Raw genomic sequence first — 23,264 nt, 5'->3', positions numbered from 1 at the left:
TTACTTCAGGTGTGGGAGAATGCTGTAACACTGTTGTGTTCAAGATTTTATTCCTTTTAAGTCAAACATTTAGCAGCAGAAGCAGTGCAAGCTATCACTTTTGTTTGAGTACATCAGGCAGCTTCTTTTGATTTTTTCAGCACTGACTAAGTTACAAAATTTTGTAAAGGCTTTTCGAACAATACTTTGTCAAAATCCTTAATGTAATCCTCTTGTTCTCTGTTAAGGATTTTGACACAGGATTACTCGAAAAGTACACACTGAAAGTACTTCATATTATTCATACAAGTAGTCTAGGAAGTGCTAAATTCAGCAGTATATGAATATTGGACTACTTATGGAAAAAACGTGTTTTATTCCACAACAGAGTTGGGTGAAATATCCTTAATCTTGTCCTCTCTTAAGGATTTTGACATGATTACTCAAAAAGTTCACAGTAAAAGTACTTGATACTATTCATACAAGTAGTCTAGGAAGTACTAAGTTCAGCAGTATATGAATCTTGACTGGGTTTGTTTAGGGGCTACCGGTTAGAAGATGAGAGGCTGACAAACTCCCATCTATCCAGCTGCTTCAGCTTAGGTAACGTAAATGTAGGCTAACATTAACTTAGCAATGTAATGTGAAACCTAGTTAAACGTTTATTAATTCATTTAACATTACGGAACACATTATTAATTTATTTGTTATCATGAGAAAACAATCATTGTCATATGGAGATAATGAAATAAATTGATTCATGACCACGAAAAAACAGCCTCTGATATATTGAGATAACCAGATAATTAGTCGTTATCAAGAGATAAGTGCATAAAAAATTTTAAAAAATCCATGGCTGTTCTCAGCTTCCGTAGTAATGGCACTGGTAAATATAATGAATAAATAAAATAAAGTTTAAAAATAAAAATTATATATACTGTGTATATATATATATATATATATATATATATATATATATATATATATATATATATATATATATATATATATATATATATATATATATATATATATATATATATATATATATATGCGCCCAGGGCTCTGTTTCATCTCATAAGTGTGGCGTAATAAAGAATGTTTTACCTCCAAGTGTTCTGAGATCATTTACTTAAGTTCAACAATACCAGAGTAAAAATACAATAACATTACAAGTTAAAGGCCTGTATTCAGATACTTTAGACAAGTACTTAATTATTAGAAGTAAAATGTACTTGAAGTAATGATTATACAGAATTGTGTCATTCATTACTGGGACACCGTGTGAGCAACATCATGCTGTCGTGGTGGAGTTACTTTTAACTTTTCTATGTACTGGGTAGAACAATAAGTAGATAGAGTAGCCCCTGTAGATAAGCAAGTACATTCTAGTTCTGTTCTCTACTGATCCGTATCAAATCACTAGTTATGCAAGGAGCAAACAGGATGTGAATTATTTCTCAATCTTTAGCACCATCAGACATTTTATAGACAGTTCAAAAACGTCATAAGTGAGTCAGTGTGGGACTGTCTGTGCATCCTGTTGGTGGTGATCATCATCATTCCTGGAGGCTTGAGTGAGCAACAGGCTTTTGAACCTTCAGAGAAAAGTCCACAACTGGGCAGCCCTGTGTAATGCAGCCCAGGGAGATGATGTCCACATGTGGGGAGAAATACGTAGCCATGTTGCCAGGAGTCACTCCTCCACTGGCCTCTATCAAGAGAGTAGGGAACTCCTCCTTCAGCGCTTGAGCTGCAACATGGAGCTCCTAGAGGGGTGAGATAGGGTGGAGGAGGGGTGCATTATTTCATGCACAGTGGAAACCAGACAATGAAAATGAGAGGTAACCTAGGCATGTGATCTTTTAATGTTCTCTACCTGAGGTTGAAAGTTGTCCAGCATGACAATGTCTGCTCCTGCTCCGGCCGCCTCTCTACCCTCCTCTGCAGAGCAGCACTCCACCTCAATCTTACTGCTGAATCCACATACAGACCGGGCAGCTTTCACAGCCTAGAATACAAACAGGGGAGTCACCTCCATCTTCTGCCTCTGCAGCATTTAAAGAAACTAAATAAAAAATATACAGAATCCACAGGACCATGTATACGTAAAAATATTTTTAAAATGAAAATTACTATCTGTGATCTTCGATCTCTTTTTAGTAATGTTGAAGGAATAAGTGTTTTACTGCAAGATTAATGTTTAATTCCGACAGGATAATCATTATCTTATAAGAATGTTTGTTTCAATATGATATTCTGTCAAAGTAGTAAACACCAACAATGTGTGCTTTTTAGATGACTGAAAAACATTCACTGGTATTTACACTCAAGTCAATAGAAAGAAAGGAATAATAAGAAAAACTGTTTGTTTTTTTTTGCTTCTTTGCTTCATTTTGTGGTCAACAAAATATATGGACATTCAGTACACGACTGTTGTACCGTTGGTGCAGCTGCCCACCTGTGTGATACTTCCTGATGCCCAGATATGGTTGTCCTTCAGCATCACCATCCCACTGAGGTCCTGTCTGTGCATGGACACACCACCAACCAGCATGGCATACTTCTCCACCAGACGGAAGCCCGGGGTTGTCTTGCGTGTGCCGGCTACTTCTCCATGCCAACCTCTCACTGTTGCCATCGCCTGGAGCTGAGAGCAGCGAGTTGCAATCCCAGAGGCCCGAGCCAGGCAGTTGAGAGCCGGCCTTTCGCCAAGAAGTAGGCACCTTGCTGGGCCTCTCACTACAGCAGTCAGTGTGATGGCATCTGGACCTGTGGAGGTGAGATCAGATCTTTGGAGGACTGATAAAAATGGACCCTTGTAAAATTGCCAGTGGCAATTTTCTTTTTGAAAGTATAAATCATTGTTAAACGAGTTACATTTCTCACAGCTTTTAATCAACACCAAGGAGCCAGTGTAAAAGCAATGCTTTTTTTTAAACTTGAATCTGGCACGCTTGATGCTCTGTTGTGTTTGTGGTTGGATTGGGGCCAAAGAACATATACAAATTTAATCTCATCATCATGCACCTACAAAACATTTCATTTATGTTGTATTTGAATCCCTTAATATGCAAGGCTACCTATTGCAGGGTCCTCTGCAGTTTGCTTATAAAATTATGGTCAGTGTCACCTACCATCTTGGCACCAATATGGCATAATGTGTAACAGTTACACATTTCAATGTCAAAAATACAAAACAAACAGGCCTATACATGTATTTTGTTGAGTTGTATACTAAGATCACCCCAAATGTTTCCAACAATATTCAAACCCACAGAAATAAGTAATTCTTTTAAAGTTAATAGTGCATTTCATTTGGTTGCTTGTCAATGGCATCATATCCACTCTACCTGCTGCAGTCACTCATAACTTTGGGGGAAACACAAATGTTATGTTAGAGAGGGAGGAAGGAAGGAAGACGGTGAACTAGCTTTAACAATCAAGACAACAGCTCCAATGATCCCATTCTACTTCATGACTCCATCAAAAATCTCTTGGAGGCCCCTAGTGGTCTGAATTTATTACTGTGCATGTAATGGAGGGTACATTTGGAAAACAGGTAAAAATGTGTTACACTTAAATGTATATTTATCTGCCTGACTATTTCTTGGTTGAGCACAAGTCTGGCACATAACCCACTGTAACACTGCAACTAGTTGCTTGTATTTTAGGTTTCTGCACTGATTAAACAGAAGTTTTAACATTTTAGATTGAGCCAGGCAAGCAGTTTCCCTCTACTTCCAGTTTTTGTGCTAAGCTAAGCTCATCGTCCCCTGGTTGTCGCTTTGAATTCATCACATGTTTTCAGCTATGTTGTTTTAGATGGAACTGCATTTGGATGTTTATAAAAGACCTGATGTTAAATGATTTTTAAAAGAAAGACAGTAAGAAACTGTGGCTGAGCTTGAAAATACAATCAAAGTTTAGATTGACCATATTTACAAAGAACAGTTTGTCCATGTTTCCAGCTTTTCTGGATATAATCCAGACAAAAATTATCAATGATCAATTCATGTAAACGAATAAAAACAATGTTTTCTCAGGCATTCGTGTGATCCTCCTCCAGCTCTCCATATCCAGTTCTACTCACCAGAATCAACTCTCCTGTCGACAGAACTCCAGGAATCTTCTTCCTTCCATCACCACAACCAGTGTCTTGACTCCATCGCCCCCCAAATGGAAACTCCCTTTCCTATTCTACCCACAGCTTCATCATCTCCCCAAATATTACTTCATCACAATGGAGTCTAACTGTCAGCCTTTATTATTCTTTTCATACACGTGGCAATAAATCTTCATGTTCACTCAAAAAATCTGAGTCTCTCCTGCGCTGTGGAGAAAAGTGTGCATTGCCTACCGATCTCAGTTCCCTCCTGGAAAACCCAGTCCACGGTGCAGCCGACCTCAGTGAACACTGCAGTGAAGAAGGGGCTCCCTGCCAGGACACTGTGTGGTGTTTTGCACAGCAACCTGGCCTCGATCTCCTGTGACCCCACACACACTCCCGCCGGATCAAAGTTTGGCGCGTCCTCTCCCAGCCACTCTTGTGCCAGCCGGGTCAGAGCATGAGGGGGGATCATGTGCGCTGCTGTGTGCAAGGCCGGAGACATTCTGAAATGTAGTTTGTTGTGCCAGTTGACATAAAAGTGGGAACTGAGAGCAGTCAATTTTCAAGACGCTTTCTTGTCTCACACTAACTGTGATTCAGAAAACAATGGCTATGAGTATGAACTGTAGATGACAGGTATGCTCAGTCTTCCTCTTGGCTCCACATTCTTCACATATATGTTTTACAGTCTACTTGTTTCAGATATTGTTGTCATTGCAATTGGTATATTCTGTGATTTCTTTTCTATTGCATGTCTGTCAGTACTGGCAGAGGGTTCCTTCCTCTATGGCTCTTTCTGTGGTTTCTTCTATGTTTTTCAACCCATTACATGGGGTTTTGTTTTTGCCTTACTTGAATTGAGTGTCTAAGGGCAGAGGATGTCATTCACTGTACAAACTGTAAAACCCACTGAGGCAATGTGACCGTGATTTGGGCTTTATAAATAAAACTGACTTGACATGACAATTTTAAAGTTTGATGATAGATTTGCATTGTTTCTCTCACTCTGTATCCAGAAGAGAATGGCAGTGGAATAGTTGTAGCATAGAACAAAGCAGATTTATGGAAGACACAGAAACATCACAGGGGTTATCAGTGATACAATCATGATTAAAAAACCTGAGAGGACACAAAAAGAACATTGAAAACAGATCTGAAAATGGAGACTGTATTCAACAGATCAGATTCTCAGCACCCCATATACAAAATTCCTCTTGTATCCCCAACTATAACAATTCATTTGAATAGAAACCTAAATAAATGGAAAAGAGACTACTGTTAGGTTTGATGAATGTGAAAATGATGTGAATCCGATGCCATGGCCTTCACAGTCACCAGATCACAGCTGTATAATAAGCTACAACTGTGTACACAGCTAGTATACAAGAAATATTTACTACCACAGCATATTCAGTCACACATGAATCAATTTATGGTTGTCTAGAAGGGAACAGCACAAATAAATGCAAATGAGACATTTACTTACATCAGTAGCTCTTGTCTCTCTGTTGGTCACAGACTGTATGGCTGAAGTGCTGAGCACAGAGAGCTGCAGGACAAGTGTGATGTGGAATTTGACCCTGTGTCCATGTTGGAATGTTTACAAGTTAAGAGTTAGCACTTTAGGCTTTACATTGATTGTTTTCACCCAAGCTGATTCACAGGTCAGAGTGCATATGTGGATCAAGATTAGATGGGGTAAATTCAAGATTCTGAGTCAGTGTAACTGATCAATAACCTGCTGAAGGCCTTCTAACAACAGACTGAGCATGGAAAACTACCATATACAACTCTGCATCAGGAATTTGTGACAAATTGGGTATTATACATAACTGTGGCGCAGCCCATATAAGCCGCTACCGGCCTGTTTTCTTAGATTGGCTTCACACCAGTGCTAAGAACATTTTTGGGCCTGCATCTCTTGCTCTCACTGCATGCCCTGGTGGCCAGACACAGTGTATTAACCGTGCATGGGGAAGTTCTTACAACACCAACCCTGGTGAAAGGCAGTGAAAACAACTCAGCCTGCAACCCACAAAATGGACAGCAGTATTGGTTTTACTTTCACAGGTGACGGCTGCAGGCCAGCAGTCATTGTAAGGTAGAAAGCCCATCAGGAGGAGTAGTGTTAAATGGAGGCTTAAGGCTTCACATCAGACAGTCAGACCCTTTAATAGTTTAATCTCCCTTTCTAATAGGCCACCATTTATAGCCAAGGCAAAGCAAGTGTATTTATAGAGCACCAGTCAGGCACAATGAGTTCAGAGTACTTAACAGGGCATAGAAATACTAGAAATCTTTTTCTCAAAATGCATTTAAAGGATAATACAAACAAAGGCAAGTAAATGCATATGTAAATAAATAGTTATAGTTTAAGAAGAAGTCATGAATCTTATTCATTGAAAAGCCAGAGTAAACACTCAGGTTTACATCCAGTAATCAGAAAGTTTGGTCATTAGATGACAAGCATAAAATCCAACAGCTTCTTCACCTCGCTTGGTTTTTACTCTGGGAACACTGAGTAGACCTGTCCCATCCAACCTGAGGGGTCTGGAGGATTTGTAACATGCAAGTAAATCAGAAACGTATTTATGCCTAAGACTATTCAGTGCTTTATTGACAAGTAATATGATTTTAAAATCTAAAGATGTAACTAATGGCTTTATTGATAAATAGACTCTGACTGTTAAAGATCCCTCTGGCTGGTGATTGCCCTCCTGCAGCAAGCCATGACTTTGTAGCGCTTTTGCAGGAAGAAGCTCCAGTTGACCTCTGACCTTTTTCTGAAAAAAAAAAAGTCTTAGAGCATCTGGACAGCAAAGACTTCTTTATGATTTACAACTACGGTATAAGATATTTATATAAACAGCCTTACGAAATGATTTAAAATCATGTACGTTTTAATGTAATGTAATGTAATAATGTAAAGACAAAGCTGACCAGAGTCTCAGAATTTGCACAACAACCGGACATGTACTGTTTTCTGTGTATTGTACACAATGCCCAGTTATTTCTGCATTTCCTCTCCGGGGTCTACTACAGAGCAGCGATGGTGACGTCACGCAGACAAGCCTGAGCAGCTCTGCGCGCTCCCGACGCCTACGAGCACGAGCCGAGGCTTCCTCCACATCCAGCAAGAACCAGGAAGTGAAAGTATACACATGGAGGGTGTGTCTTTCTCTGCCAGCGAATGTTGCATTTTTAAAAACACACTCCTCCTCGGATAAATAATGGGGGACTCGGCGAGGGCCAAGCGGCGGGAGCAGCTGAAGCGATGGGACGGCTCCTGCACCGACAAGGCGTCGGCCGTGGCTAGGCGGAGGTGCCGGGGAAATGCCGAGAACGGATCAGGGGAGCCGGAGGCCGAGCTCAGCGACCCGCTTAGGGACCAGCCAGGCTCTGTGGGCAGAGAGGAAAGCAGCCCACTCCTCAAGCGACGGTGAGGAAACGTCTCCTGTCAGTTTCTTTATAACGCCCAGCCAACAGCAAGCTAGCTTAGCTTAAACATCTGCAGATGCTAAAGGAGGAATGTTGTGCGTGGGCTTGGATGGGGGGGTGGACAAAATGACAGACACATCTTACAGTACATTACAGTAGCCCGCCAGCTGCTGCTGTTTAATGAAGCTCTCAATGTTCAGTTCCTTGCTGAACGCGTCAGTGTTCAGTTGTCATGTCTTAAGCCCTAGTAAGCTGGTGGTGCTTGTTGTCTGTAGCCCTGAGAGAGGCCCTGACACCGAACACTTAAACAGCAGGTTTAAAACCTTCACAACAGTCTATGGCTAAGTTATGTGTGTGTGCTTGTGTGTGCGCACGCGCGTAATATTCGTATATTCTGCTCTGATTCTTGTACAATTGCACCAACACCTGTTGTGCATATGAATCGTCTGTACTTGCACTTCCATGGTGGGTGTTACGATTGTATTATCAAGTTAAAACACATTGTGTTGCCCTGTGGAAGAAATGTGCTATGTAAATAATGCTGGCCTGCTAATCTTTTTTGTCTTATTGAGGATCTGCTTGTTCTTGTCCTGCTTGCCTTCACCTCTCACCTTTTCAAATGCCATGGTATTTAGGACCGACCTTATTTTGAAATACTTGTCATACTGTCATTCATAGGGTTGCAACATTTGCGACTGGTGCCCACTGTACACTCAACTGTCACAAATGTTGCAGCAGTATGACTATAAACATGTCTACTGTATGGTCTGAAAACATTGAAATTTGGCCACTCCTCCCCCTGTCCTCTGTTTTTGTAGCCCCCTCTAGATTGCATGCTTAAGATCTGCCACCTGGCCGCTATGTTTTGGTTAAGTCCCGCTGGCACATCCTTTACAATGTTATTAGTTGGGGGCTGCTCACTCACTGCCCAAAGGTTGATGCCCAGAAATGTCCTAAACCAAAAAAAAAAAGAAAAAAAAAAAAGAAAAATACAGGCAGAAGGCAGAGTCTCTGAAGATACAGACACTGTGACACCTCCTAGTTGGTCATAACTGGTGATTGAGAAAATGTTGTATTTGTATGAGTCCATATGTGTAGGATTTAGTGTCATCTAGTATTGAGGCTGCAGATTGCAACCACTTTAATAGCCCTCCCCTCACCCTCCCCTTTTAAGCATGTAGGGCAAACTACTGAAGAAGAAGATGTATTTGATGAATCCCTTTTTACTCTGTTGTTTTACTTTTGCAAACACGGGGCCAAAATACACAGACATGCACATACGGGACCTATACACAAGCATTAATGGAAAGGTTTTAGAGCGAGGTGGCTGTTAGGGGTCTGGTGCCTTGCTCAATGGCACCTCGGCAGTGCTCAGGAGGTGAATTGACACCTCTCAGTCCACACTCGGTATAGGGTGATCCAAGCAAGTCTTAAACTGACAACTTTCCAGTCCCTGCAGACTGAGCTAATGGCGCTTGTAGATCAATCAAAATCTCAAGCGCTGGACTTTTGAGAAATGACCATGTAAAAATAACTTATGTGTTATTGTATATTTTTATCATTTTCAACAAGCTTTAAAAACACCATTAAATTGATCCGACAGGTATCTGCTGTTTACTGCGCACTGAGTGTTCCATTATTGTCCAAAAACTACTAAAGCACATCAGTGAGCCGCACTATGTGAGATGTTTCTTCAGTAACATGATGTCTACTGTGGGTTACTTGGAGTCTGTCCCACATACATCATTTTGAAGTGCAGACTTACATAATCACTAGCACACCAAATTCCCTGCTGGCTGTGAGTCCCTAAGAAATGAATAAATTCATTTAATTCTGTTTGAATTTCATTTGCACTACATTGCCCCGCCATTTTATAGAATTTTCTGGATCTTTTTGAAAACAAACTTAAAATTTGTGTCTCGCTTTTTTGAGATGACTTTCTTCAGTAGGCAAGAATGGCCTTGGGAGTCAGATCCACAGAAGGGGTAGGGATATTTGAAAACATTAGATGATGGAGAGAGGCAGTGTCACCTTGGTTTTAGTCTTTTTAAGGTGATGGTGACAGTTAGAAATCTAATATTGCCAGCCTTGTGCTGTAACTCAACCCCTCTGTCTCATCACATCACTTTGGCTTTTCCTATAGGGCTACTGCAGCAGTGTTGTAAGGTTTCTTTTTTGCCTACTCCCTGGATCAAACACGCTTGTGCTATAAGACATGCTCCTTTTTAAACTGGCAGAATAGCTACAACAGCCAAGAAGTGAATTCACCTAGCTACTTGTATCCTCTGTCTTCAGGAAAAGGGTGAGATTTGACAGAGCTGCAGAGTTTCTGGCTGCGTGTGCCAGCGGGGACACAGAGGAGGCCCAAATGATGCTGATGGAGGCTAAAGAGACCAAAATGAGGAACGGGGAGGATGTGGCAGATATTATCAACTGCTCCAACGCAGATGGAATCACAGCTCTCCACCAGGTGAGGAATTTATTGGTTGATGATGAAATGAATGAGAAATACTGTATTAACATACAGTAACATAGCCGAATGTAAGGTAACCATCATGACATCTTCTCTCAGTCCTTCTGCATCCTCATTCTATGCTACATTGTTGACTAGTTGGTGAGAAACAGTGCTAGAAAGTAAATAATCAAAGTCCCCATATTTTACTCTCTTGTGAAAAACTCATCACATTATGTCACTCATGCTTATCATACTCAATTGCTACATTAGCTAACTAACAAACCATATGGTTACTTTCATTCCCTGTTAGTTAAAGGAAGGTAATGTGTAAGCATATTTTGCCTTTAAGAGTTAATGAGTTAATGTGTGACCGTATACATTCATCAGGAAGTATTGTTAAGGACATGTTTTGATAAGCAAGGGAATAACAATTCCGAGTGGTTTGGAAGAAAGCTGTATCATGGATCTCACAGCTAGTTAATAGAGTAGAGAATACATGGTGTCATAGAGAAGACAACAGACATTCTGCCAGTGATTTCACTCTCACAATCACAATATTTCACAAAAATGTCTGATAGGATACAATTATGGAGTGATGGCATTTTATATGCAAAAGGTCAACTTCACAGTAACATCATGATGTAATGCAAAAACACTTCCTAGCCATTATTCAATACCATAACTCAGGAACAGAAGGGGAGATTGTGTCAATATTTCACATTTGTTCAGATTGTGAATTTGTGACTTTCAATCTCAGTGTCCACTGTGTTGACTGATTAGATCTTATGTGGAGTGTGGAACATGTGCATGTGTATTTTATAATGTGTTGCTTCTTCGTGTTCTGTGAGAATCAGTTTTATTGATCAAACATGTGAACACATACAAGGAATTGGACAGTTTTTTTTGTTTCTCTCAATGATCTTACACACTAATAGACACACAGCAGTAGTCTTCTATCTCACCAAGAACTACCATTAATACCTTGTATTTAATACCTTCAAAGTCTTCACTACATATGAGTTTGGATGTACATGGATTTAAACTGCAACTAAACTGGTTGAAAGAGGCATACAACACCAGGTGGTTATTTTAGTTCTCTCCTCTTCTGCACAGGCCTGCATAGATGGCAGCATGGAGATGGTAGCCTTCCTTTTGGACCACAGTGCCAATGTGAACCAGGTTGACAGCGAGGGATGGACGCCGCTGCATGTTGCTGCTTCCTGCGGCTACCGTGACATCGCAGAGTGTGTAGTATTCATGTCCCTATAGTTAGCAGAATACAGCAGCGTAACAGCTGTAAGAAACACTACTCTTTGCCACAATGCAGCGTTGGTGCCAGAGTATTTCTGCATTCAACAATACTAACATTGTTGTCGTGTTTGGCAGGACAACAAGTCAGCTAAAGCATGAGTGGGCTTGCCTGGAACACGCACGCATGCAACTCAGTTGATTTAACAATTGATGCAAGTTTTTTCTACAATATCACGTTCGTTGTCACGGAATACGTTTTTTGATTTCACTTTGAATATTGAATGTATTTGAACCCCAAATATAAATAGTGTGATAGCTTTAGCTCTGTATTCATAGTTTGTTGTCCTGCTGAAGACTTTGTAAACATTTTTACTGGGAAATGGATTCTCACTCTGTCTGTGTTTGTCAGTTTCCTATTGCAGGAAGGCGCTTCTCTCTCTGCTGTGAACTGTGACGGTGACGTTCCTCTGGACATTGCTCTGGATGAGAGCACTGAGTCACTTCTTCAGGATTACACTCTTAGACAGGGTGAGGGCCATTTTTCACAACTATGCCCCCCCCCCCCCAAAAAAAAGAAAAACACGATGTTTCAGCATTTGTTTCAGCTTGTTCTGGGATATGCTGCACTTTGTCACAACAACCTTTCCTGGAGGACATTAAGAGTTACTGAAGCAGTTGTGTAAGGAAGGGGGCAAAAAAGAGCCTCAGCAAGACATTTAAACCCTGCTACTAAATAGAAGCATTATAAGAGAGGAATTTCTGGGTTGATAACGATGACTGATGATTACTGTTTGTTGGGGCCAATGCCATATTAACTAATATTAGTCTTACATTTATACAAAAATGTGAAGAGGAAAATAAATATACATTTTTTGCTTGATAAGTTTATTTTTCTAATCACAATTGCAGCACCATTTTTAGAGTTAGCCATCTCTTACATCTCTGTAAAAAGAATCTGCAGTTATAACCTTTAAAAACATGAGTTTTAGACTACTGGCCTAATTGATGTGCCTGAGCTGTGTGACATCACTGGTCCCTCCTCCCTCTGCTGCTGCTAGGGCAGCTATGTATTTGACATTTCCTCTTTGTGACTAGGTGTGGACTTGGAGGCAGCCAAGCGGATGGAGGAGGAGCAAATGATGTCAGATGCCCGGACCTGGCTGAATGAAGGCCCACCTAGTGATTTACAACACCCTAGGACTGGGGCCACCCCACTGCATGTTGCTGCTGCCAAAGGCTATGTAGAGGCCCTTAAGTAAGCATCTCCTGACCGTTTATTTTTTTTATAATCGATCTGTGTTATATTTGAACTCAGAATTGCCATTGTCTTTTTCAAGTCTGTAACGGGGCCCACATTGTCTCATCCACTGTTATCACCTTGCTGTTGTGTTATCCAGGATACTGTGTCAGTGTGGGTTGGATGTGTCAGCTGTGGACTTTGATGGCTGGACACCTCTCCACGCTGCAGCACACTGGGGTCAGGGGGAGGCCTGTCGCATTCTGGCTGAGCAGCTGTGCAATATGGAGGCCCGCAGCAATGGGGTGAGGCCCAAAAATAGAAAAACTTTTCTCATCATGTCACACATCTGTGTTTGGCCTGTAATTTCATTCACAGGAAGTTAATTTATCATGACATGCATGCATTTATCAAGATGCATTTTGGTATTTTTTAGGGTCAGACACCGTTCGATGTAGCTGATGAAAGTGTTGAGGAGCTCCTGGAGGAGTTATCACAGAAACAAGCCAAAGTGAGAAAGTGTTTGTCTTTACGTGGTATTATATACATGTAATTTATGTGATTTAAAAGATCACTGACAACTGCCTCTCTCTCTCTTTCATTGGCACAATGAAAAGTCCATATTGGATAGGCAAAACCAACAAGGCTCCACAGCTCCGAACACACAAAATAAAAAGCGGAGGTTAGTATTCATCTGTAATTCATCCTAAATATATTACAATCTTCCCAATTAAAAACTTCCAATCATTCTTATATGTGACCAAATGCATGTATTAACCCTGACATTACATTAACAGAAATGTTCAAATGGAAAATGCCTTACTCCTAGTAACACCTATGACCTAACCAAACATACTGTGGGCAAATAACAAATGATGAGATAAAACGTGCCATGGCATCAACATAGTGCCCTCAGTGCCAACATCTGTTTCCATGTATTGTCTTCCAGGAGCTCAGTATGCAGAATGAGCAGCAAAGACAAGATGAATGTGCAGGACCAGTCTAAAGAGAGGGGTGTTTCAGGAGGCCTGGAGCTGAGTGAGGAGAAGGAGAGCAGCCCTGGTAAACCAGCCACTGTGTTTAAACTTTGAGTAGATATTCTACATACTGTAACTGTATTTGTGTGTGATAGTGCATAAGATGCTGGTTCTGTTTTTTCAGAAAGCTCCACCTTGTCCAGTCCAGACACTGAAAGTGTAACCACATCCACAGTCAGCTCTGCTGACAAGGTACAAATCACACAGTATAATCCAGGATGACACACAATAGGTTACTTTCTTTCACAGCCAAGGGTTGTTACTCACATTATGAAGTAGAATGTAGAAAAGCTGGATGGAAATTCTTTAAATCTCATCAACATTTCAATGGTTTAAGCTCACCTGAGGTACTCTTGCAAATTTGTGAGTGTCTTAAATTAGTAATAAAAAGTAATTTGTTGAATAAGTTAAAAAAAAACAAAAAAACAAGGCAACCTCACATAAGTATCAAGGTTTGTCATTGTGGATTCAGAAAAAAAGCCAGTGTGCAATAGAGTCTCTAATGTAAGTGGGATTTCAAAACCAACAGCAGTTATGAATATCCCCCAATCAGGAAGTACATGTATTTCAGTGTGAATACTTTTCTAATCAGTTCATTTAATCTGAGCGGTTCAGCCCACATAGCTGCCAACACACCCAGAATTTCATCAGAGGTCTCAGACACACCCCTCTTGAATGCTTTTGGTCTTGATTTAAGCATGTCAGTCAAAAAGACTAATCTGAACAGCATGTTGACATTTATTATGATTTCCCAGTGGTGAGATAAATCAGAATTTTAATAAGCGATAGTTGATTACAGTTTAACTTAAGGCACTTTCTCTTGTGTCTTATGTGGTACAGACACCAGAGGAGAAGGATGATGAGTTGAAAGAGCAGGACAAGGCAAACCGCACTGCCAGAGTCCAACCCACTCCTCAGACGAGGGAGAACATGGCTGAGAGCCCCAACACTCCCAACACTGACAAGCGCAAGAAACAACAGTAAGAAACAACAGTGTGATTTGAACAGAAGTACAAAAGCTATATTTTTCTCAACACCAGTTAATTTTTTTATGCTGTACCCAAACAATACAAAAAAACAAAAACCTTTTTCTGAAATATGTTTACCTGTTTTACATAGATAATTTCATACAGGTGTATGGTGAATAAGGTCAGAATGTATATATTTGTATAATATATAGGCTGCGGATGTATGTGTGTTTAGGTTCCAGGCTCCAGCCAGAGATGAAGAGTCTGAGTCTCAGAGGAAAGCTCGCTCACGACTGATGCGGCAGTCACGCCGCTCTACACAGGTACTGCTTACTAGTGATTGGGGGGTCGTTAGGATTTATGATGCAACAACTCCTATTGATTCTCTTTTCTGTTATTTTTATAATTATGCAAAAAAAAAAATTGACAACCCCTCTATCAGTAAACAACTTTTTGTATCCAAAAACAGGGGATCATCTCCCTGTATCGCTTACTCGTTTTTCTGTGCGTCAGTCGCTTCTCACCTCTTTCATCCGTCTATATTCAGAGTCTCAATGTTTATCACCTGGATAAAGACTGAATGCAATATAGTGGCATTGATGAATTTTTTTGGAGTATATGAGCACAGTATCGGCCCAATTGGTGCATCCCTAATACAAACATACGTATATTGAAAACATAATATATATCTATATTTTCCATTAGTAAATTCAAAAAGTAAAACTCATATTCTAGGTTCATAACACATAAAATGAAAGTCCATTTAACAAAAAGTTATAATCAGAAAGACCTGCTATAAACTATGTTCAGTTATGCACCCAATACTCAATACTTAAGGTTATTGAAGCCCAGGTTGCTTTGATAGATATATAAATATACTTAGATATATACAAATAAAATGAGTGTTTTGTTTTGCTGTGTGTTGGCAGGGTGTGACTCTTACAGACTTGAAAGAAGCAGAGAAGACCATGCCTAAAGCTGCAGATCAACCACTTCGCAACATACAGCCTGTTAGCCCTATTGTAACTGTCACGCCTGCTGAAAGAGGTGAGTGAGGATTAAATTGTTCATGACCTCCAAAATGTATTACCTACTTCTGTTGTTTCACCAGCTGTAGTGTTTTCTGGGGGCAAATGTCTCTAAAACAGTACCTTGTTATAAGTCAAGATAGCAAACAAAGTAGCCATGATCACAAATGCAGCACAGCTAGTCATAAATCAGTATCAGATATGTGTTGTTTGCCTGTCACACCATTTGGTTGGAGGCCCACTTCTGTTTACTGTAAAACAAGAGGACAAAATAAGAAAACATGATGTAGACTTTGGGTGGAGTGGTCTTCAGGATAGTTTAGATAGGAAGTGAGGTTTTCTCATATGGGCGTTAAGGGCTACTGCTGCTAAGGATGTAGTGTTATGTGTGATTTGTCCGCCAGGGTGGCTGTCATACTCATCCTCTGAGATGTGTCTTTCTCGAAAGTACACAACTCACTCAACCTGACTCCACCCTTGTTTTGTTAAGTTTTTATATGATGGGGAACTGAATGTTTTCTGGTCTAATCGGATTGACACCATGGTTCTCCATGTGAAACCAGTAATCTCTCATCAATAGTGCTACAACAACTGATCAGTTAGTTGTCAACTCTTTAAATTAATTGCAATTAATTTTCTTTCTTAATTATTTTTAAGAAAGAATATTTGAATATTTTCTGCTTACTTAACTCATGTTTCACAAGGCCAAAAATATCATGTTTTTCATGTTAATCTGAGGCAGAAATTTACATTTGGGACCTAATCTACCTGATGACTGCTTAGATTAATCTTGAACTGAGCTACTGTCTCACTGAAACAAGATGTTATTTGCTCTCTTCTAAATATCCACCGGGGCATGGGACATGGTTAGTTTAATTTTTGGCCTAACCAGAAGTCCCATAAGAGTTTTTTTTGTCCACCTTCATGTGTTTCAGATACAGACCCAGTGAAGCAGGAGGAGCCAGAGGGAGATAGGCGCCTTGGAGTAAGGGACAGGAGGAGAGGGAGGAGGGAGAGACGCTCCACGGGCATCGTTCAGCCAGGTGGAGAGGTAAGAAAGATTGCATCAACCTTACATCATAACAAACATGGCATACAGTTCAGTGTCAAAAAGCCATGGCAAAGGTTTGCTTTAATTGTGGCATCAGCAAACCAGTTCCTGCATTTGCTCATGTTTTGCAGCTGTATGTGAGTGTGAAAGTCGGGGAGAGGCCATCCAAACCACTTCCTCATTGCCACGACACAACTGAATACTCAATACAAACACTTTTTTTCAAAGAAGAGAACTTTGCTGACTGGAAGTCATGAGGTTTACATGTGTTTCTAGTGAAATCGCATGTGTCATAGTTCTACCACCAAAAGAGTTTAAGCTTTCTTTTAAACCTCCTTAAACTCATGCTGTGCAGCCAAACCTCCTTTTAGAATTGATTACACATATGTCAGGCTAAAATTAGGGAAACGTGTATAAAATGATGCTTAAAGGTGTGTAAAACACTCTTATTTAATTACAGTTAAACACATGCAGTGGTGGGTTTGAGTATGTGAGTATCAGTGTGAATATCATACACCTTTAATAAAATGCTGGTTCAATGCTGGATACAGATAGCATATGAGACTATCAGAGAGTGTGGGGTAAGATGATTTAATGGGAAACAAGAGAGGGAGAGCAAATGGTTGATGGTATAATGAATACAATGTGCCGCAGAGCTACTACATTCTACATGCTTAAAATGATTTCAGAGTCATGTTTAGCAGAGACCTACAACAGAGATGCCAGACAGTGTGGTTTTACTCATCTTTGAACATCACATAGAGAAGTATCAGATTCGTGTGAAATGATTTGCCCTCTGGTGTGTATTATTTCAGCTGACACTGCTGGTAAACTCATGTCCAAAGTGCAGTGCTATGTAGCTGACAAACTGAACCCTTTTTTTCTGCAGAATGAAGATGAGGATGCTCATTCGGACGACACAAACAGTAACACTCCTAACAAGTGAGTGTTGTTATTGTCTTGCTGTTTGGTCCCAGTCCTAAAAGATTCCCTCCAGACATGTTTTACGACATTTAGAAAATGCTCTTCTTTTCCTCAGCAAATTATCATTATCATCAATTATCTGGTAAAAAATCCTTAAAAATTACATATTTTCCTTCTCTCCTTGTAACAATTACAGTCTATGAATGTGAATATGACTATGAATTGTTTTTTTAATGTGGAGGTCTCCTTCACTGATAAATCACTTCTCTGTGTGCACTGGAGGCTTTGAATGTCCACATCACATTTGTGTCTGCATGTACATCATTCAGCACAGTGGACAGAAACATTCAACTGGGTTCAGGCTGATCATATTCTGACTTGTGTGACCTTTAAGTTGTCAAGCTGAAGGTTTTTGAAGAGCTGCACGGAAAGACTGTTTAAAAAAGGCTTCTCTGAATTTGTTTGTGCACTTGCCTGTTTGAGTTGGAAACTAAATGTAGTCTTATATCCAGGACAGGAGCGGTACCCTTTTAACAAGATATATATGTAATCATTTGTTTCTGTGGAGGATTCTCTGACAGGGCTTTAAAGGTGTCTCATGTTTCTCTGCAGTGAGAGACAATTGGGAGATCTGTCTGGTGACTACAGAACGGTACGTGTCTGACCCTCTTCTCACAGAAAAGCTCACACATACCTGAATAACACAAGTAAGGGCCTAGAGCGAGACAAACCAGGACAGGCATGATAGCCAACAGGCTTTAAAGAAAAATGAACAGAAACAGGCTTTACTTGAGTAGCAACCAAGCTATTTCCAACTGTATGTATTTGAACAATTTGTCGTTCATTTTCCAGAACAGTTTGCTTTGTGAAATCCAGGAGAACAGGAGTGAAATATTTTCTCATGTGAAGAGTAAAATGGTCTGTTCATATACTGCTAAAGCAACACTTACAATAAAGAGTAGCTACACTGTAGTATAATTTTGCCTGAAGATAAATATTCTTATTTGCCCAGTTCTGTTCAGGATTATTACCTTTATCCTTAGAAACAGACATATTTTAAGCCACTATAGTGGAGGACAGACTTTGTTTGTTGTGCAAGCTTGATGAAATTGCGAATGAGGTTCACTTTTTTCATTTGCTGCCCGTCTACAAGATGTAATGTATGTACTTAAACTAAAACATCCTCCATGTATGCTTTTTCTTTGAAAAACCTGGTGTTGTTTGCCAATATTGAGAAAGAAAAATCACAATAACAGTTCAATACTTACCTGCAAAATAATCTGGAATTTTGTAATTAAATTAAATGTTTGACTGATGCTACTTTGCTTTTGGTGTTGTGTTAACCCATTGAGAGTTAAGCTTTTTGTGTGCATGACACAAAAATAGAAGCATTCAGAGGATCATATCATCTTCAGTTTCTCATGGTCTGTGCATGCGTTTCCCACTAGCTGTACTTCAAAGTACTGCAGGAGAATCTGGCTCTAAAGGACAAGCTGCAGGAGATGGAGCTGCAGCTCAGCCAAAACAAAGTGGAGCTAGAGCGACTCCGACAGGTTCGGCAGGTTTGCTTCTATATCTCATCTTTTAAATCTGTCTGTGTGTGTTGTGTGTTTGTGTGTGTGTGGGTGAGTGAGTGCTATATGGGTGCTGACAGTTTTGAGGAGAGTGTGTGAAGTCTTTAATTGTTGTTTTATTTTTCATTTTCAGTTCAGTTATCCACTCTGTAAAATCATAGATCAATCACAATCTTAATTTGCTCGTTTTATTTATTTATTTATTTATTTTTTAACTCTGATTAAATTGAGAATATGTGCACATGATAGTGTTTCTCTCTGTGGCAGAGTCAAGAGGGCAACACAGACAGACCAGCCCTGCTGGAACTGGACAGATTTGTAAGTTTGCTCTTTAATGTTCTTTATACATATATACTAATTGTACTAGTTCTACCAGTTAAATTGAAATTTTTGAAATTAAATTGGATTTTTTTTTCTCAGTCAGCGAGTAGAATGTTTTACATGTAAAGATGTAGAAGTAAATTTTACACATTGAACAGAGCTACCATTTCCTGTTCTTGTGCTTTGAACTGTGAAGTGTGACGTCTTCAGTGCATTTATTTGAGTTTATTTAAAGTGGCTGCATATCAACAGCTATCCAAGTTCAGCAGAGCATGAAGCCAAAATGTCACTTACATTAGAAGAAGTTTCACAGGGTTCTATAAATAACAGCAGCAGTTTATGACATTCAAACTGTTGTTCACAGGAGAAGTTGGCCCTCCAGAGGAAAGCAGTGGAACTAGAAGATGAGCTAAAGGTACACGAGTCCACTGCAACACTCATTACTTACTGTACTGGTGACTGATTTAACCTGACTGACTCTTCTGGCTATTGGATTGGCATTAATAGGGATTCACACAGTTTAGCAGGAGGGCACATTTTTACAACATTATTATACGTTTAAAACTAATGTAATACATGTAATATGCCTCGGCTCATTTTGATGTTAGAAAAGGAGTTATTGACCAACAGAAGCGATCGGTTGTAGCCACCATGTTTTTATCGTTGTGCTACAAGCACAGCAGGGAGCAAATATGGTCAGTTTGTCAGTACTGTAGATAAGTTAGCACTGTATATTGTTCAGTCTTCTGCAGTGTTGGGAAACATTACGTTCCAGAGCAACTTTCTATGTAACAAGATTACTGTCATTTAAAAGTAACGGATCACGGTCTCCTACTGAGAAAAGTGACTTGTTTTCTTGTTGAAAACAAGAATACATGCTTATATAGGCAATGTTTGCAGCACGTAGTTTACAGTATACATTACATCATCTTTAAACGTGTGAACAATGAACCGGCGTCTGCTCTCTGACATCTTTCTAGCTGAGTTGCACCTTTTGTTGTTTTTGTGGAAATGAGAAATATGGTGAAATACTTTCTGTAATGGATTACTTTATTGAAAACACAAGTAAATACTGCATTATTTGAAGAGTATCTCTGTAATGCATTACCCCTAACACTGGTCACCTGTGGCCAAAGGTCATAAAAACACAGATTTTTGTAAGTTTTTTACTGGTAAGCGTTCCTGCAGTGTTTTTACAGCAGACGTGGGTTGCCTCTCCTGAAACAAAGACCACCTCTGGTAACATCAAAAGGAGTAAAACATTCAATTTAATGGTTAAAGAGCAGAGTCTCAATGTCACAAGGCAAATGTCTAATGATATATTTAGTAAGTGTGGTTCTTGTTTTGCAAGACATCTAGTAACTGAAGTTGTCATTAGATAAGATGACCAGAAATCTGCAGTTTAGCTTAACCTCCAAACACAGCTAATCTTGTCAGACACTGAGCACCAAGCAACAGCCCCATAGAGATCTGAAATAGTTTTCACATGCCTGAAGTTTGCAGAATTCTCTGGGGGGACAATCTCAACAATCTCAGGATTTGTTGTACACACTGATTTTGAGTGTTCTACTTGTTTGTGTCTGTTGTCTATTAAAGTAATGTTAATATATCTGACGACTCTTGGAAGAATAGCTGGAATCCTAATAAATGTTTGATGATGTTTTATAGGTTCTGGGGGACCTCAAAGCAGACAACCAGAGGCTCAAGGATGAAAACGCCGCCCTCATTCGAGTCATCAGCAAACTCTCAAGATGAACCTTAAAACACATGCGCATGCGCACACACACACACACACACACACACACACACACACACACACACAGATAAAAAGTATTACATTCTTCTTTTGCCCAACTCAGAAGACACAAACCAGGATGGGAGACGACAGCATCAAACATCTGCACAGCACATTCAACAGTAACTGGAACAACGTGTAGATTTCAGGGTTATAAGTCTGTTTATGGGCCTTTATGTTTTGGCAGATCTACTGTATAACAAGCTGAACTGCACCTCCTGTGGACTGACAGGATGATCCTGTTCACATCCACTTTTATATTAAGTTTTTATTGTTGTATTTTTTTAACTGGAATATTTTAATGTGCTTAGCTTTTCTGAGACTTTGTATAAAATCTGTATTAAGATACCTAAAGCCATGCACAGTGTGAGCTCACAGTAATGTTTTAGATAGCTTTTCTTGACCTCTGAAGGGATGGAGACATAAAAATGCCAGTCAGGTGTAGGGGTTGGTTACTATAAAAAAAAAAACTAAAAAAAAATGTAGTACAGAAGACTTACATGTGCCAAAAACCAGCCCCAGTTTTGCATGTCCTTTGGGGTAAACTCCAGTGGTCAGTGTTCTCAGGATGAGTGTTGGGTTGCTTTCTGTTTTGGCTGACTGCTGAATAGGTGGACCAAATCTGCATGCTCATCTCTCCCTGCTCCTCCGAATGTATATTTAATATGTATATTTATGTACAGGGGCCATCTGTTCTGAGAGTGATGTAAAGGTGTAGTTGTGGTCTCTGTTTCTAAAAATGAGAGAGAGGTTTGGGTGCTAATGGTGGACGTCAGGCACAGCTCGTGTTCAGATGGGTTTTTACAGTAACTGTTTGTTACAGTCGACAGATCTTAAAGAGGGTGAGGAGAATGCATGCTCTAGCCTTAGTACTGGGAGTAAGTAGAAAATTTCACTTTGCCATTTTGACTGGACGCTTCTGACAGCAACGACCTGTAAACTAAGTATTCACCCTGTGACGGACGGCTGTTACCACCCAACAGACAGGCCAGATGGGTCAACTTCTGAATGTTTACTCCAACTTTAGAGAAAAAACCTGCATGTCCAATTGTATTTTGATGCTGTGCCTTTCAATATACATTTCTAAGTGATATTTCTATTTTTCTTTGGTAAATGTACACTGTTAAGTATAAAATACAGTATGGGCATACATTATCAAGGCTCTGTTGTACTTTATAGTGACTTTCCATGGAAAATATGGTCACTTAAGTAGATACAGCTGTATAACTGTAACTGTAGAACTAACTATAGATGCACATATTGACTTATTGCTTATCTCATTATCATTTTGGTGACTATGTTGAAGGTATTTTTGGTATTTAAGAAACTGTTAAGCCATAAGAGCCAGTACATAGTCTGTCCACCAGAGAGCTCAGCTCCAAGTTTATGTTTCAGCTGTAAAGTGTCCCACTCCATACATCTTAGTAAAAAATCTGTAAAAACTGATATAATTATTTAATTTTTACTATTTATATAATCAAAAGTAATTTCCTAGCAATACATGTACCGAAGTATTCAAAGTACAAGTAAAAGAAATGTATACATGTATTCACATGTATGTTTATACTGTATACTAAGGGGTGACTCACTATCAACCTAGCTGATTATTCGATCAGATATTCAGTTGTGCTCATCAGAATCAGGTGTCATCGGTTTTGAATCCAAATGGCACTACAATAAATCAAGAATACTATACTAATACTATTTTTTGCATTGAAGCAGAATGCAGTATGCAAAGTAACTGAATAAATAAATGAAACATACTGGAGTAAAAAGTACAATATTTGACTCACAAAATGTGAGGTGAAAGTGTAATGCAGCAGAAAATGAAAAGGGTAATTATCTAAATCTATTTTTAAATTGGATTCTTCCAACAGGGTTTGAGATATTCAGTTAAATGTATATGCAAGACAGCCTATTTAGCATTGCACCTCCACAAAGTTGGGAGATTCAGACGATACAGATATAAAAAGTAATGTTGTAGATCCAAGCCAAACAATTTTAGTCTGTAATGAAAGTCTACATTTCCCATGATGCAACATAATAGCATATTCTCATGAAACCCTCCCTGGCTTCTAAATGCCCACATCTTCCA

The 23,264-nt window shown here is 39.6% G+C and overlaps 2 protein-coding genes across 5 annotated transcripts; one reads left to right on the top strand and one right to left on the bottom strand.

The window, feature by feature from the left end:
* Window positions 1-1,039: 1,039 nt before the first annotated feature.
* Window positions 1,040-5,660, bottom strand: LOC119022959 (nicotinate-nucleotide pyrophosphorylase [carboxylating]-like). Of its 3 annotated transcripts, none has more exons than XM_037104476.1 (5): window positions 5,577-5,660; window positions 4,340-4,593; window positions 2,441-2,751; window positions 1,859-1,990; window positions 1,040-1,748 (listed from the first exon to the last, which is right to left on the bottom strand). In XM_037104476.1, exons 2-5 carry the CDS (start codon window positions 4,590-4,592, stop codon window positions 1,539-1,541), a joined length of 906 nt encoding a protein of 301 aa, XP_036960371.1. In that variant the 5' UTR covers window position 4,593; window positions 5,577-5,660; the 3' UTR covers window positions 1,040-1,538. The 3 variants fall into 3 exon arrangements, with proteins under 3 accessions (XP_036960371.1, XP_036960381.1, XP_036960390.1); XM_037104486.1 differs by having other exon boundaries at window positions 4,340-4,570; window positions 5,577-5,638; XM_037104495.1 differs by having other exon boundaries at window positions 4,340-4,567; window positions 5,577-5,621.
* Window positions 5,661-7,167: 1,507 nt separating this feature from the next.
* Window positions 7,168-22,328, top strand: ppp1r12c (protein phosphatase 1, regulatory subunit 12C). 2 transcript variants are annotated; one of them, XM_037094387.1, is made up of 20 exons: window positions 7,168-7,529; window positions 9,824-9,998; window positions 11,097-11,227; window positions 11,644-11,762; window positions 12,330-12,489; window positions 12,632-12,776; window positions 12,908-12,982; window positions 13,089-13,153; window positions 13,421-13,533; window positions 13,633-13,700; window positions 14,349-14,488; window positions 14,712-14,799; window positions 15,406-15,523; window positions 16,440-16,555; window positions 17,445-17,497; window positions 18,092-18,131; window positions 18,928-19,041; window positions 19,321-19,371; window positions 19,739-19,789; window positions 21,043-22,328. In XM_037094387.1, exons 1-20 carry the CDS (start codon window positions 7,321-7,323, stop codon window positions 21,127-21,129), a joined length of 2,118 nt encoding a protein of 705 aa, XP_036950282.1. In that variant the 5' UTR covers window positions 7,168-7,320; the 3' UTR covers window positions 21,130-22,328. The 2 variants fall into 2 exon arrangements, with proteins under 2 accessions (XP_036950282.1, XP_036950291.1); XM_037094396.1 differs by having other exon boundaries at window positions 7,169-7,529; window positions 18,928-19,032.
* The last annotated feature ends 936 nt before the right edge of the window (window positions 22,329-23,264 follow it).

This window comes from Acanthopagrus latus, chromosome 1 (genome assembly GCF_904848185.1).
Source record: "Acanthopagrus latus isolate v.2019 chromosome 1, fAcaLat1.1, whole genome shotgun sequence".
NCBI classification, from domain to species: Eukaryota; Metazoa; Chordata; class Actinopteri; order Spariformes; family Sparidae; genus Acanthopagrus; species Acanthopagrus latus.
Note: the sequence above shows the minus strand (reverse complement) of the source record. Positions and strands in the feature narration are given on the sequence as shown.